This window comes from Vombatus ursinus, unplaced genomic scaffold (genome assembly GCF_900497805.2).
Source record: "Vombatus ursinus unplaced genomic scaffold, bare-nosed wombat genome assembly UNPS02014791.1, whole genome shotgun sequence".
In the NCBI taxonomy this organism is placed as follows: Eukaryota; Metazoa; Chordata; class Mammalia; order Diprotodontia; family Vombatidae; genus Vombatus; species Vombatus ursinus.
Window position 1 is genome coordinate 61,861,535 of NW_020954569.1, and position 15,599 is coordinate 61,877,133.

General features: G+C 40.5%; 1 protein-coding gene across 2 annotated transcripts in view; it reads left to right on the forward strand.

Moving 5' to 3' along the window:
- SETBP1 (SET binding protein 1) overlaps positions 1–13,309 on the forward strand; it is a 480,012-nt gene extending 466,703 nt beyond the window's left edge. For both annotated transcript variants that reach the window (XM_027868892.1, XM_027868893.1), the window contains exon 7: positions 7,986–13,309. In XM_027868892.1, the coding sequence (XP_027724693.1) occupies positions 7,986–8,605 (620 nt within the window). In that variant the 3' untranslated portion in view covers positions 8,606–13,309. The remainder of the gene's footprint in view (positions 1–7,985) is intronic.
- The last annotated feature ends 2,290 nt before the right edge of the window (positions 13,310–15,599 follow it).

The following is a 15,599-nucleotide window of genomic DNA, read 5'->3' on the forward strand; positions in this document are numbered from 1 at the left end:
GGAATATGGACAGGCATGGCTGTACTGGATCTGATCACATCTCTGATCATCTTTTGGTTCCCCAGTGCTGTGGTAGGCTGCACGGGGGTGCTGGAACAGCACCAGCTGTGAACTTAAAGAGAGACAACCCTTTCCTAAACCCCGCAGGGACAAGAGGAGGAGGGGAAGATGACCTAAGACCAGAGCTGCAGGGGTATTCATCCCATACCTCCCGGCCTCTACCAATCTTCCTCCATGATGATTCCTTTAATTTTTACCAACGCATCTACTTTCCCTCTTGAAGCACTCTCACTTCTGTGTTCTTTTATCAGAGGTGATAGAGGGGATAGAGTGCTGGGCCTGGGTTCAGGAGGACATGAGTTCAGATGTAGCCTCAGATACTAGCTGTGTGACCCTGGCCTAGCTCCTGTCTGCCTTAGTTTCCTCAGTTGTAAAATGGAGACAACAATAGTACCTGCCTCCCAGCATTGTTGTAAGGATCAAATGAGATAACATTTGTAAAGCACTTAGTACAGTATCTGGCACATAATAAATATTTGTTTCCTTCCTTCTCCCTTCTTTCTTCCTTTCTTCCTTCCCTCTTTCCCTACTTTCATCTTTCCCTTTCCCTTTCTCTCCTTTCTCCCTTCTTCTATCCCTCCCTTCTTCTCTCCTTCCTCCCTCTGATCCTTCCTTCCTTCCTTTCTTCCTTTCCTTCCTTCCTTTCTTTCCTCCCATCATGACTGGTTTATGCCACCACTAAACTATTTGTACTACAGCAATCACCTTCCTACCCCAGGCATTCCTAAATATTTCAGCAAAAATGAATCCCCTCTACTCTGTTCAAGCAGCCTAGCCATCCTAACAGCCAGAGGTTTGCAGGAAATGTCAGTCAACCCAGGAGAATTTGTCCTGGCTTCCTCCTCCCACCTTCCCAGTACCTCATTGACCAAAATAAATTGACACACATATGACGCACTTACATGGAGAAAAGAACAGGAAGGATAATTTTGGCAAAGCCTAAGGACGAAGTTAAATTCAAGATTAAAAAAAAACAACTCTGAAAATGGTAAAAATGAAGTAGAGTTCCAGGGGCTAATGGATCAGCTGATACCATTAGAGAAGTCAAGTCACCTGCACCTGCTTAAAATCTGGCCAGGTGACAGGAAAAGGAATACACTCACCTGGAAGCTTCTCATTCAACTACCACATAAGTAAATCAAGTTAATTGTAACCTACATACCTGTAGTACTTTAAGATTTACAAGGCACTGTCTTAAAAACTTTGCTAGATAGTAGGTGGTACTGCTATTACTATGCACATTTAATAGATGAGTAAACTGTAGTTCCGAGAAGGGATGTATCCGTGGTTACAAAGTAAGTGAAGTGTTTGAATCAGGATTTTAGCCAATTTCTCCTGACTTCTAAGTCCATACTGCTGTAAGTGAATTTATGATAGGATTATCTGGGGGAAATAATGGAATTATTTCACAAGAAGACTTTAATTATTTTTTAAAAAAATATAGTCTTTCATCTTCTAGAATGGTACAATAAACTGTTGAATAAGGAAATGGATTGTATGCTCTTTCAAGGTAACTTGCACCCAACTTAGCTAGGTAAGTCCATCCCAATGCCATGCCATGGAGAAAGTTGTCTTAGAAAGAATTTATTAATCTGGAGTATACAGAGCTCCTAAACATGCCCGGGATAGCTTTCAAGGGTTCTATGAACTTGGATGAGGAAAAAAATACATCTGACCTTTGGTTTTCTTTGCATCTTATTATTTTATGAATTTAAAAACATTCTTCTGAGAAGAGGTCCGTGGCTTCACCAGACTGCCAAAGGGTCTGTGTTACACAAAAACATGTGAAAAACATCTGTTCTAGACTAAGGCTAAGGATGTAAAGGAGGAAAAATATTGGATAAAGAATTTTCACCCCACCTAATCTTGAGGCTGATTGTTTTCCCTATTAGTAACCATTTTTGGACTATCAAACTGGATAAGAGAGAGACAGCAAGGCATAGTGGGTAAAGGGCAGGCCTTGGAGACGGGAAAACCAGGGGTCAGGTCTAGTTTCTGAAACATATTAGAAGACTGGCAAGTCAATTAACCTCTCAGTGCCCCCAGGCAATTTTCCAAGACTAGTAGAGCTGCATTAGTGGAGGGGTTTGCTATACTGGGAGTTCCAGTATATACTGATGGAATTATAGATCTGCATGTACATACAAACATGCACAGACACACATGTGCACACATATAAGTGCACACACAAATGGATAAAATTGGAAAATGACTCAATTTCACAATTTAACCCCCACACACACACACACAGAATGGCCCAATGTGTTTATAAGCTATTTAGGTATAAGATGCCTATCTGGTACGTATGACCTTTGAATGAAAACTACTGAAGGGAAGGAGGCTAGGGAATTTGGGATGAGTATTTGTGTTAAAATAATACTACCAAAGAAATTCCTTATGTTTGAAGTTGGCGTTATTTGTTGATTTTAAAGTTACTATTTGTACTGGCTATTTAAAAAACTTGATCTCAAGCTGCATTGGACACTACATTTAAAGCAATTGGGTGTTACACTGGTCTGATGCCACCTCTATTAAAAAATTAACTCTGAAATGTTACTATTTTTACATCCAAAAACTCACTCTAGTTTTGTTCAGTTTAGATCTTTATAATTGATTTTAAAGATCCTACTATATGACACACTACCCCTGTAAGACTTGCCAATGATAATAAAATCTGACCTGACCAATGGAACCTGGAGCCAGCAGCCACACAAAACTTTACTGTTCCCCAGACTTTAAAAAGGGGCCCTGCATGGACAGCTGTGCTTGGCATGGAAGGAGTGAGGTAAGTAACGTGAGGGCTTACTCAACCAGTCTTGCCTGAGTTTACCGAGATGGAGGTGAGGACAGATTGTAGTGATCCACTATCCTAGCCCCTGTTGTAAATCCTGCCCCTCTTCCAAACCCCTTTGTTCAGATATTTGTTGTACTTTCTCACTATTGTGTGAAACAAGAAAAAATCAACAAACCACAATGCTAAAATGAAACATATTTGTTTCCCTCCTGAGGGGTTTAAAAGTACTATGCAGCCTACAATTAGGCCATGTTAGGGGTTGCCCCGTTTGGGGAAATAGCCACCTATAGTGAGGACAAGTTGACAACTGAATCCTATCTCCAGGGAATGGGCATTGTGAAAATGGGACTCCTGAGACTGAGTGTGTTGTGTGTTTGTGTGTTTGTGTACGGCGTTAAGGAGTCGATACACTGGCATGGGGAAGGGAGATGGGTGTCTCTTCTGCTGTATCTTGAAGCTATTCCCACTTTATGGTTTCCGTACTTCAAAACAAAACAGTTCTGAGGGCCATTTAGTGGCTGGAACAGAGGACTTCCTGAGTCAGACAATCTTGGCTCATAAAGTGGAGACGCATCTGGTCACTGGGACATGAAAAGAGCCCTTTCCACAGAACAGCCTAGTGGCTTGAGTGTAAATGAATCAGAAACACCTGGCTGATATTTCCCTTGAAGTCCACAGAGGATGAGCTGCTTAAGGAGGATGTGGTTAACGTGGACATTTTCTGAGGTTTGAGTAGCCCAGAACATTTGAAGAAAATTGAAAGTCACACATATGCTCACTAAAAATCCAGTGCCCTACTATCAACCTTCACTTCAGTCATTGAAAAAAAATGAAGGGGATATGTATTCTGTTAACAGATGGGATCAGGATGAACTAGTTTCCCACTACTGGTATGCAATTGAGGTATAAAGTGGATTGTTAGCTTATATGAAATTGCCATGAAAGCTAGTTGATGTGAAAGCCCAGGAGTCATTGTTTTAATTTAACAAGTATTTACTGATCACCCACTACATATTTGGTGTGATACAAGATGGTAATTAGACTCTAAATTTATTGTTTGTTATAGTTTTAGTACTATTTTTACCTCAACTGTCTCTTTTTGATCTTGACAACCACCATGTGAGGGCAGTATCATTCCCTGCTGGGGCTAGAAGGCGGAGTGAATAGAGCTCTGGACTTGGAATCCTTGAAATCCGTAAGATTCATCTTTGTGAGTTCAAATCCAGCCTCAGATACTTAATGGCTGTGTAACTTGAGGCAAGTTACCGAAGTCTGTTTCCCTTGGTTCCTCATCTGTGAAATGAGCTGGAGAAGGAAATGGCAAACCACTCCAGTATCTTTGCCAAGAAAGACCAAAAAAAAAAAAAAAAGAGAAAGAAAGAAAAAGATCACAAAGAGTCAGCCACAACGGAAAAACAACAGATTATCCTCATTGTTCAGATGAGAAAACTGAAATTTAGATAACTTAGATAATTTTCCCAGGATTATATAGCTAGTAACTAGCAAAACCAAGATTCAAATCTAGATTTCTGGTGTCCATGTCTCAGTGTACCATGTTCTGACTCAGTGTACCATGATAAGTTATGATCTATACTCTCTGGTATTTTATTTATTCTAAAGCTAGGCAGGAAAGATGTACAAATGAACTACACCAATAGAGAGCATGTTCCAAAAGGCTTAGTGCATTTTTAAGCTTTTAAAACTACAGAAATTTAAATACAACAAATTTACAAAAATATATTTGAATGGTTAATTATTTAAATCTTAGAATATTGATATGTTTCTCATTAAAATTCAACATTACCACTGTCTTATACTATACATCTCTGTAGTCAGTTTTTGAACTTTGTAAAAACTTTCATCAGCTGCTGCTCAGTGACTAATTCAGTGCTTGCCTTTACAATCCTAACTTTAAGATCATCAAAGAATGTTGTCGTGCATATACAGCAGTTTTGATATGACCACACAAGAAAAAATCTAACGGAGATAGATCAGATACTGACCTACTGGTCTGAGAAAGTGTCATCTAGAAATCATCACACATGCAATGAATAATCACAGAATGCCCATCTTGTTAAAAATTAAAATTAAGTTCTTTTTCAAAATTCACAGAAACCAAGAACAAAATAAATTGAAATAATTAAACTGTCAGGTAGTGCTTTTGTAAGTTTATAATATATTTCTGAAGTTACTAAGCTTAAAGGGCACTAAGACTTTTACAACACCTATATAGTCCGGTATTAAGCAGAATATGATTGAGTGCTGAAATAGATGAAAAACACAATGAGGAAGGGAGGGAGATGAATTCTTAAGTAACCATATTCATTCTAAGCAAATGTGGTAGGAGAGTTCATAAAAAAATGAAACTAATTCAGATTTGGGAATGGGGAAAGCACAGAATGATAGAGTATTTTTAAGAAAACACAAATAATTAAAAACAACATAACCAAGCTTGCTTAATGTAGCCTCTTAGGATAACTGCTTTAATGGATAAGAATTACTGCCCATCACCATAGCAGTCATTTATGTCATGCATAGTACAACTGTGTGGTACAATGCATTGAGCACAGGACTTGGAAGTGAATGACCTGGGCTCAGATCCTGGATCCATCTGCATATAAACTCTGTCACCTTGGGCAAGTCATTTTACCTCTCTGGGCCTCAGTTTCCTTGGATATAAAATGAAGGGGGTGGGCTAGGTGATAACTAAAGCTTCCTTGAGCTCTGAATTAATGTTCCTCTGTGTCTAAAAATACTTTGTTATCTTAGTCACTTTAAGCATCCTTTGCTACTACCATTAATTTACCCAAGGATTTCATTCTTACTAGATAGTATTACTGTAGGATTCAACCAGATACTTCTCTATTACAAATTCATAATAAAAGGAGGCTTTATTGGTGAGATTGTATGGTACCCTTAGATGTTTCAGGGCATTTTAAAGTGCCTCTTTCTTGGCATAGGTTGTCAAAAGGCAAAGATCCACTCTCATGAACATGCAGGTATTGTGGATTTAGAAAGCTCAGAGATGTCATTTTCTATTTTCAGTGCCTCCATCTCCTCCCCACTGGCTCACTTTCTCTACCCCTTAAAAGCTTCTCATCTCACTGTTCTGTTCAAATGACTGCCTACAAAGATATCGATGGATTGCTTTATCCAGTGACTTTTTCCTCAATCTTTGTCCTTCTGATTGCTCTGTTGTTTTTGATCCTGTTAGCCATCCTCTCCTCCTAGATACTCTTCTCTTTGCTTCTTGCACAGCTCTCTTCAGGCTCTCCTTCTACCTCCTTGGGCACTCATTTTCAGTCTTTCTGTCTTCTGTGACTAAATGTAGAGGTCTCCTGAGGCTCCAAACTAAGCCATCTGCTCTTTTCTCTTCACAGTCTTTCCCTCAATGAGTTCTGGGTGTGATTATCATCACTAGATAGAAGATGCCTCACCCTATGATCAGAGCCCTAAACTATCTCTTGAATTCAGTCCCACATCTCCAGTCACTGGCTACCTCCATTGGAATATCCCATAGGTACCTTAAACTCCACACACTTCCAAACGGACCTCCCAATCTCTACCCCTCCTCCAAACATCTCAGCTTTTGGAGAAGGCACTAACACGCCAGTCACCCAGGTTTGGTGCCTTCTACTCATCTTTGATTCTTCCCTTTGCCTCACCCATCACATTCAATCAGTCCCCAATCTTGTCTCTTCTGCTTCTACAACATCTCTTAATTCTGTCTCTTTTTCTCCAAATAAGGCCGAGTTTGGGCCCTCTCACATGGGCTATTGTAGTCATTTCTTAAATCCGTGGCCTCCCTGCTTCTAGCCAGTGCCCTTTCTATATCTTCCCCATACCTGTCCCAATAATCTTCCTAAAGGCACGAGTCTGAAAACATATCACTACTGCATTGAGAAACTCTCAGTAGCGCTGTGTTGCCTTGGTATGGGAGGTGGGGGGACTTTTTACCTAGGCATTCAAGGCCTTTCCCATCTCTACAATCTCACCTTTAAGATTGCTCACCATCACGCATTCCAGACTGAACAGCTAGCTGTTTCCTAAATCTGGCAGTCTATCTCCTCATGCCATTCCTTTACTCTGTCTTCCCTGCCTGACATGAACTTTCTTCTCACTGCTACCTCTCAGGATCTTTGCCTTCCTTCAAAGCTAAACTCAGTTATCACCTCATTCATGAAGGCATCTTTGACATCCTTTCCCAGTTGTTAATGCCTTCACCTATTTCAAATTACATGTTTACTTTTCTGTATATAGGTTATATCTAGCCCCTCTCCCCCAAAAGAATATAGGCCCCTCAAAGGCAGAGGTTGCTTCATTATTTGTATTTCTAGCGCCTAGGATACAGGGCCTGACACATAGTAAGCACTTAATAAATGTCACATTAATGTATGTAATGTGTAAGCCACAAGAGTACTTGTGCTTTGTGCTAGGTTATACACATTGATGTTTTATTTTTTTTTAAATTAGCAAGCATTTATTTTCTCTCTTCCACTTCCCTGTTGAGAAAGGAAAAAAGAATTTTTACAACAAGTGTGCACAGTCAATACAACAGATTCCCACATTAGACCTATCCCCCCCAAAAAAATGTCAAATTCTGTATATTGAGTTTATCACCTATCTGTCAGGCAGTGAGGATCATCCTTCATCATTGTTCCTCTGGAATCATGGTTGGTCAATTCATTGACCATCGTTTTTAAGTCTTTTAAAGTTGTTTTTCTTAATGTTGTTGTGGTTGTATAAATTGTTTAGGTTCTGCTCACTTTTTAACTCAATCTGTCAAATTTCCCAATCAATTTAAAAGACAGAAAATGTAAATTAATCAAAAGTTTTTAGATGAATTTTGGTTGGTTTCTTATTGTTGCTGAGGTCCATTCCACACTCAAAATGAGGTGGAAGTGTGTTTTAGTGGAAAGAGCCCTTGGGAGTTAGAAGGCTTATCTGGATCGCAGTCCCAGTACCTCTGTAACCTTAGGAAAGTCACGTAACAACTCTGGGCCTTGTTTCCTCCATCGGTATGGTGATGAGATTGGAGTAGATGATTTTTAAAATCCCTTCCAGGTATAAATCTATGACTGTAACTTGAACACCCTAAAACCTCAGTTTGCATTTTCTCTCTTTCCCACAGCCAGCTCATCCCTGAAGAAACGCTTCAAGAGGCAGGAGATTGAAGCAATCCAGTGCGAGGTGCGTAAAATGTGCAACTATACCAAGATCCTGTCCACAAAGAAGAACCTCGACCACGTGAACAAGATCCTGAAGGCCAAGCGGCTGCAGAGACAATCAAAGACAGGCAATAACTTCGTCAAGAAAAGGAGAGGGCGACCCCGCAAACAGCCCCTCTCATTCGATGAGGACTCCAGAGACCAAATGCCAGTGCTAGAAAAATGCATTGACCTCCCCAGCAAGAGAGGTCAGAAACCCACCCTGAACCCTTTGGTGTTGGAACCAGTGGCCAGTCAAGATACCATCATGGCAACCATTGAGGCTGTCATCCACATGGCCCGGGAGACCCCACCTCTACCACCACCCCCTCCCCCTCCCCCTCCTCCCCCTCCTCCTCCCCCTCCTCCACCTCCCCCTCCTCCTCCTCCTCCTCCTCCTCCCCCCCCTCTACCACGCACACCCAGAGGTGGGAAGAGGAAACACAAACAGCAACAGCAACAACAGCAGCTGCAACATGAGGAGGAGGTGAAGGCCAAGAGACACAGAAAGTCAAGAGGGAACGAAAGTGAAGCCCTTCCCTAGAGTTGGGAAGGGCAAATGGGAACACAAGGGTAGGGTAAACTGAGGCATTGAACATGCAAAAGAAAAGCAGGGGTGAGGGTTGGGAAGGGGAGGGGGCAGGGAGGGGGTTCTGGCCACAGTCACAGACTTGCTTTTCCCTCCAGCAGTCTCATTATTAGCTTCTGGGGGAGCAAGGAAGGGAGGCACCTTCAAAGGAAACACTGCAGTTTGCTTTACAGTTTCCCAGCCAATCGGCATTGCAGGATTGCCGTATCTTTAAAACATAAAAGCGACAAACAGCCCAGCAGAAGAGAGCAGATGGTCCTCTCAGTCACCTAATGAGAAAGAGAATCCAAGGCAGACAGGCGTGGCCCATTTGCTGGCCTGTCCAATCACAGAAGAAGAACCATGCTTGATTAGGAAGAGCTCTAAAGGAGCCGGGAGGACTAGGATGGGGGGGTGGGGGTAGGGTCAATAGCTATAAATTCCTCCACTGTCTTGGCTGTAATCCATTTGATTAATTTTAATTTTGCTTTATTATATCAGTTTAAAAACCCTACGAGGCTTTGAGGTGACATCATCTTCAAGTGGCTTAAATCTTTCTATAATGATAAACTTTCTCAGTTATTCCTGGATTATAAGGTTGCGCTTCAGCTATAGGCACACACCTACCTATACACACGAACACATAAACAAGATCCTTTCTTTCTCACACTCACTCAGATTCTAAACTTTTTCGTACATTATCTCTTTCACATCCAGATAGACACACAAATATACCACATCACTTCATCCTGCTTTTCCTTTCCTTTCTCACCACCTAGTCATAAATTTCATTAATTCACTCACCCTCATCTCTGTAGATATACATCTGAATCAAGCAGCCCACCCATCCTGAGTGCACACCCAATCATACATACACACATACCCCATCACTCAGAATTATGCTTCTGTTACTGTCACTAGCAGTGGTGGTGTAGTGTCATGTTTAAAGTATTACACAGATATTCAATTATAGTAAAGCCATCTTATTAAGCAACATGGAGTATCTGGGGATATGTTGACTTATGTGTCAACCATGTTATTTTCATGCTTAATACATATCAGGCGAGAACAGCTGGAAACTTCTTTTTAAAACCCCACTGCAAATGAACATGAAGATTTCACCAAAAAAAAAAAAAATCAAAACCAAAACACGAGAGTGTATCAATGCCTTGGTATGTGGTTTTCTTTGCAAATAGCTATTGAAAATTGTTGAAAAGATATATCCAAACACACCCACACATACAAAAAAAATACCTGAAAGAAGTCCATTATCTCTTGGCAATTATTTCCTAAAAGAAAAAAAAGGAGTAAGTGTTCTTATCTGAAAAAAAATATTGCTCCAAGGGTATCACCACTGCAGTTGCATCGAGCCACCTTGGGCAAGTTATCCAGGTTGTGGTTGCCTTAATAAACTAAAATGATTTTTTGTACATAATGTAATTATAAAGCTATCAGTCTGCATGAATGCAAACTGTGTGTGACAAATCGTCTTTAAATGGTCAGTTTCAAATGTACATTTCTCATTGGAGTGGTATTTTAGCCATTGACTTAGCTTGGACAGATAGCTCAGCTCCAGTATTCATTTCTGCAGCCCAAGTTAAACTGTTAACAAAACTCAGGCTGAACATGAAGCTATTCCATTGCTGTAAATGTTTTCTAACAGTCGGATGTGAACTTTTCAGACAGGTATTGTCAGCTTCCTCCTCCTACACCACGTCCTTCTACACCACTTCTCCCCACCACCAAGAACACCTATTTCCAGGTATGGGGGAAAAATCATAAAATAAGGAACACACAGAGGAAATTTATATTCCTTAGTGGGAAGGGAAAATTCGGTCAGCCTCCAAATGATATTTCACAACTGGGAAAGGTCAGAAGCAATTGAAGCAGGGTGAGATTTTCATTCTCACTTCAGAACAAAACTTTTAAATTGCCCAAATGAAGTTAAGAGTAAGTTTTGAAATATTTCAATGTCAGAGATTATGCACAAGTTTGAATTTGCCCCATATCATTTTTTCTGTTTTGCTGTACGTACAAGTGCCAGCTGTCAGTGGGGACAATTCACCCAGGGCAGCCCAGTTGCTGTTATCACTATGGACTTGACACGGTTGGCCATTCTAATATTTCAGTATACCTTCAGTCCCTACCAGGGCTATAATCAGCCTGGGGAATTTGGGGACATTGCCCCATTTGAGGAGGTCCAGACTCCAGATAGAACTTCTCATTCCCCACTCACCCAATTATATTGTTATGTCTTTGTGCCCTATAACTCTTTCTGGGGCCCCCAGTACAAAATTCACTCACATGTCCTGGTTCCAGTGATATTAAAGATTCAAGGATTATATTTCCCCATTCTTTAAGGTTTTTGACCAGAGACACCATATCTGCCCCTTTTTGATCTCCATGTTGAATAGCAAAATCAAACTAGCCAATTTCAAAGTATCTTTCCCAAGCCAAATTTGATAGGTGCTAAAAACAGGTGCAGAAAATTTAGATCTCCTCACCTCTTCCCACACACACTTGTCTAGCCACCACATATCAAAAGTCAGCCATTCTCCTTTCCTTTAATTTCCTTCCTGGATTTTGAACCTAATTTCCCTCATTGTCCAAGGTCATTTGGTTAGAGGCAAAGCCAGAAGTAGAATTCAGGTCTCTGGATGTCCCTCTCCAATTTATTTGTCTATAAACCACACCTTCCAGCTCCACGTTTCTTTGCTCTATTTTGGTTTTTAATAGGGTAGCAGTTCAAGAAACCAAGGGAAGTAGAGTCTATAGTGGGGCGAGGAGAGTATCATTAATAACTATATCATCTAAAGCAGGCCAGAAACTTCTGTTCAAGTCTACTTTTAACTTAAGGAGATTTGATGGAAGAAAGAGCTATGAGATAAGACTTTGGTGTAAGAGCCAACACCCCCTCCCCCCAACCTCTGTGGGCCTATTTGGGATATTTGTCCTCTTTACTAATTGGCAAGGTCTTTTGTATTGTTGAGCATGATTGCACCCTGTACAAGTAGAAACGAGACTGGAGTTCCTCTGCCTTCTCTTAGAGGATTAGGGTTTGAATAACTTCCAGCCCCAGCTCTATGATGAGAGCCCATGTGCAAGGACTAAGTTTCAGGCCCTGGGAATTGGCAGAACTCTGGTTAAAGAGCAGTGGCCCAGTGACAGCTTGGTGGTGGTAACTGGGGCTTGCAGAGGATTAGCATGTTAACTTGGCTGCAAGCAGCGGGGGAGATGGGTGCTAGGCAGCAGTCAGAATTGGTGTTCTGCATATTGCTGGGTCTATAAATATGATAAGCAAGTACTGACAGAATAATAGTATAAGGTGATGTACTACATACAGATCGTACAGGATTTGGTTTTAGGGCTTAAGTCGAAAATCCCACTCCTACAGCTTATTACCTAACAATATTCTGATAATGAGCTTTTAGAGTCTCTTTTTCCCTCTACTACTAGGAAGATTTACCTGGGAACTGTCTAAATTCTATACATATATTTTCAAGGACTTAAAAATGCCAACTATAGCATGGGAGGAGAGGAGGCAGCGGTAGCAGATGCGTCTTAAAAGCCACTTCAGAATTTCGTTACTGGATTCTGTTCCTCTCATTTCATAGCAGAAAACTTGAGGACATCATTTCCCCCACCCCCAGCCCTCTCCAGTCTACCATCTCACAGTGGTCCAGGACAGCACAGTTAACAGCAAATAGCATCACAGTGCCTAAGGACAGCAACTCACAAACCTGGTCAAGTTGTCTTTGCCTTTGCATTTCTTTCTATGTTCTTTATACAAAACAAGGCTACCCCCCACCCCCTGGCCCTGCCTCTTGTTTCCCAGAAAGTTGGCCTATGGTCCTTACTAGTTAGTCCAGAGTGAGGGGCTTGGTCACTTGGGGACAGTTCTTAGAGAAGCACATTTCAACCAAGGAAGGAACTTCCTGGATCTCCAGATCCTGCCTGCCCACCTGCCCAGGTTGTAGCAAACACTAAAAAAAAAAAAAAAAAAAAAAAAAAAAGGAAGAAGAAGAAGAAGAAAAAATAAAAAATAGTGAAGCTAGGGAAAGCTGTCAATTGGTCAACATGGGAGGGCAGCTCCACCCTATGTTGGTTTCTTTTCTTTACTTTTTTTTAAAGCTATTTCTTAAATAATAATAAATGCACATGATGTGTTAAATATGTATATATTTCAAAAGAAAAAGAATGGGGCACAAGATTGTTTTACAAGTCGTGCTGGCTAATTTTTAGTTTGTATTCATAAGTGGTTTTTAAAAGCCTTTTTTAAAGTGTAATTTGCATGTTCTACTTTGATTGTATGTAAACATATTTTAGAGCAAAAAAATGTATTTGTATTTTATTGAATATAGAGGCAAGAAACTTGTACATTGTTTGAAATGTTCTTTTTGTAACAGTTTTTATTCATAAAGCATTTTTGTACATTTCAAAATGGATATGGACTTGCTGTTCTTTGAGGCGTAGATACATCTGGCATGCTTTAATGTCATGCTCCTCCATGATCTTAGATGTTGATTTTTAAACATTTTTTTCTAAAAGAAAGCTCAGTCTTTTCGCTACCAGACCAGGTTAGCACAGTATAGAGCACTTAACTACAAAAAAGAAAAAAAAAGTTAATCCTATTCATATGTTATTCATTGTGTGAAATTAAAGGCATTCAATTCAGTCTAACATGAGTTGTGAATTCTTTTGTCTTATTTTCCATCTGGTTCACATCACTAAGAAGTTTAATAGCTTTTTTTTTTTTGTTTTTGGAGGGGGGTGCTTACTCACACCAGCTTGGTATAGACTCATTGAGAAAATTCTTCCCCAAAAGTGGCCCCTTTCTAGGGCTCTGAAAAGTCCAGCATGATGTCAGAATGAATAGAAAAGCAGAATCTTAGGTGCTTAGAGCTGAAAGGGATCTTAGAAATGACCTAGTGACTAGTCATAAGGAAACTGAGGCCCAGAGAAGTTTTGTGACTTAGTTTGGGTGGAGCTTGCATGAGCATTCATAGACTCAAACTCAAGCATTGAAGGAGACCCATCCCTTTTTTTCTTTGTTTGTTCATCTCATCCTTTAATCCTCTTCATTCATCTTCTCCCTCCTATCCATATGCCAGATGGATGGGAAGAGTTCAGTGTGAGTTAGAGTGATTGGAGAAGGCTTCGTGGAGAGTGACTCCCGAGCCAAGCCTTGAAGGATGGATGATGATTACATGGGAGGAAAGAAAAGGACAGGGCATTTTAGATGGAGGGAATGATGTTACAGCCACTGTGCTTCTTTCCATTACCTTTAGAGCAAAGGTATTGTATAGCAGCAATACAGAAAGCATGCTTGGATAGGGTAAATAGACCAATTCACTGGGGCAGAAGATATTGCTAAGGAAGCAGTGAGAGTGTAGGGTAGTTTAGTGGTGCCAGAGCATAAAGAACTTTGGACAGCCAGCTAAGGAGTGTGGAATTTACCCCATGGACCTTGAAGGTTTTTGAGTAGGGGAGTGGCATGAGCAAAGTAGGAGTTTATATAGGAAGACTAATCTGAGTGTTGTACAAGACACATTGGAAGGAAATAGTCTGGAGGTAATAAGACAAGTTAGGAAGTTAACTGTAATAACCTCAAAAGGGGGTGGTAAGCTCCTGGACTAGGTTGGTGGACTTAGTAATAAAAAGGAAGGGATATATAAAAGGTCATCACTATGGAAGAAACAACAAAATTTAGTGACTCATTCAATATTTGTTTGGTAACTAATTCTACATTTTTCTTCGGCCTCTCCAAACCACTCTGGATTTCCCTAAACATTTCCCCCTTCTACACTCTTCTCTCTCTATTTTATCAGGTTTTATTCCCCCCCTGTCCTTTGTTCTTTCTCTCTATGATGAACCTCAGGCAACATTACAGTTTAGGTTGGGAGACATGGTCAGGTTTGAAAGATCATGGTCAGCATCAAGGAATAGCTATAATATGTTCTTCTCCCCCAACCTTAAGCCCTGAGGATAAGTGACCTAGCCTGTGCCTTCTCGTGCCTTTATGGTCCCATGAGGACTTCTCTGGAAGAAACTGAAGATTCCACTAAAGTATTTGATTTGAACGCTCTTGGGATTGGGAGATAAGACACAAGGCATCTAAAGGTGGGTAGGGCATGAATCATTACCATTTCCATCTTAGAGATGAGGAAAACAGACATCAAGTAACTTGTTCCAAAAGTCACATAAAGTTGGTATGAAGATTAAGTAAGTCTAAAGAATGTGAATAAAGTTTTTGAAAAATATAAAACCCTAGAGTTCAATATTTCAAAGATCTGTTGTTACATCTCTGTTGCATATTTCTTCTACCAATACACATTCCATCCTGGTTACACTTTAGATGAGGGGTTCTTAACCTGGGAGCCTATGAACGTGGATGGAGAAGTGTGTTGTGTGTATGTGTGTGTGTGTGTGTGTGTGTGTGTATGTGTACAGAATATATGTGTGTATGTATATATGTATGTCTGTATGTAGGTGACAAACCTTCTAAGAAGGCCCCGTAGGCTTCACCAGAAGAACCTCTGCTTCATGACTTGCTGTTGTGGAATAAAAAGATTTTTACCTAGTAGCAAGACCACTGGTGGTAGACATATATGGCTGTACCACTGTGTTTTTATTTTCTCTCTCTCTCTTTTTTTTTTTGCTGAGGTAATTCGGATTAAGCGACTTGCCCAGGGTCTACAGCTAGTGAGTGTCAAGTGTCTGAGGTCAGAAGTGAACTCAGATCCTCCTGAGTCCAAGGCCAGAGCTCTACCCAAGTTTGTGTTTTTCAATTATGTAATGTGGTTGATTGGCCACTATGGTGTACAAGGGGAATGGTCTTAAAATCAAGATGACCTGAATTGGAATCCTGCCACTGCCATTACAGAGAAGTATAACCCTTCGCAAGTCAATTAACCTTTCTACACTTCACTTAAGTTATATATAAAATGGAGATAATAACAGCCCCTCTCTT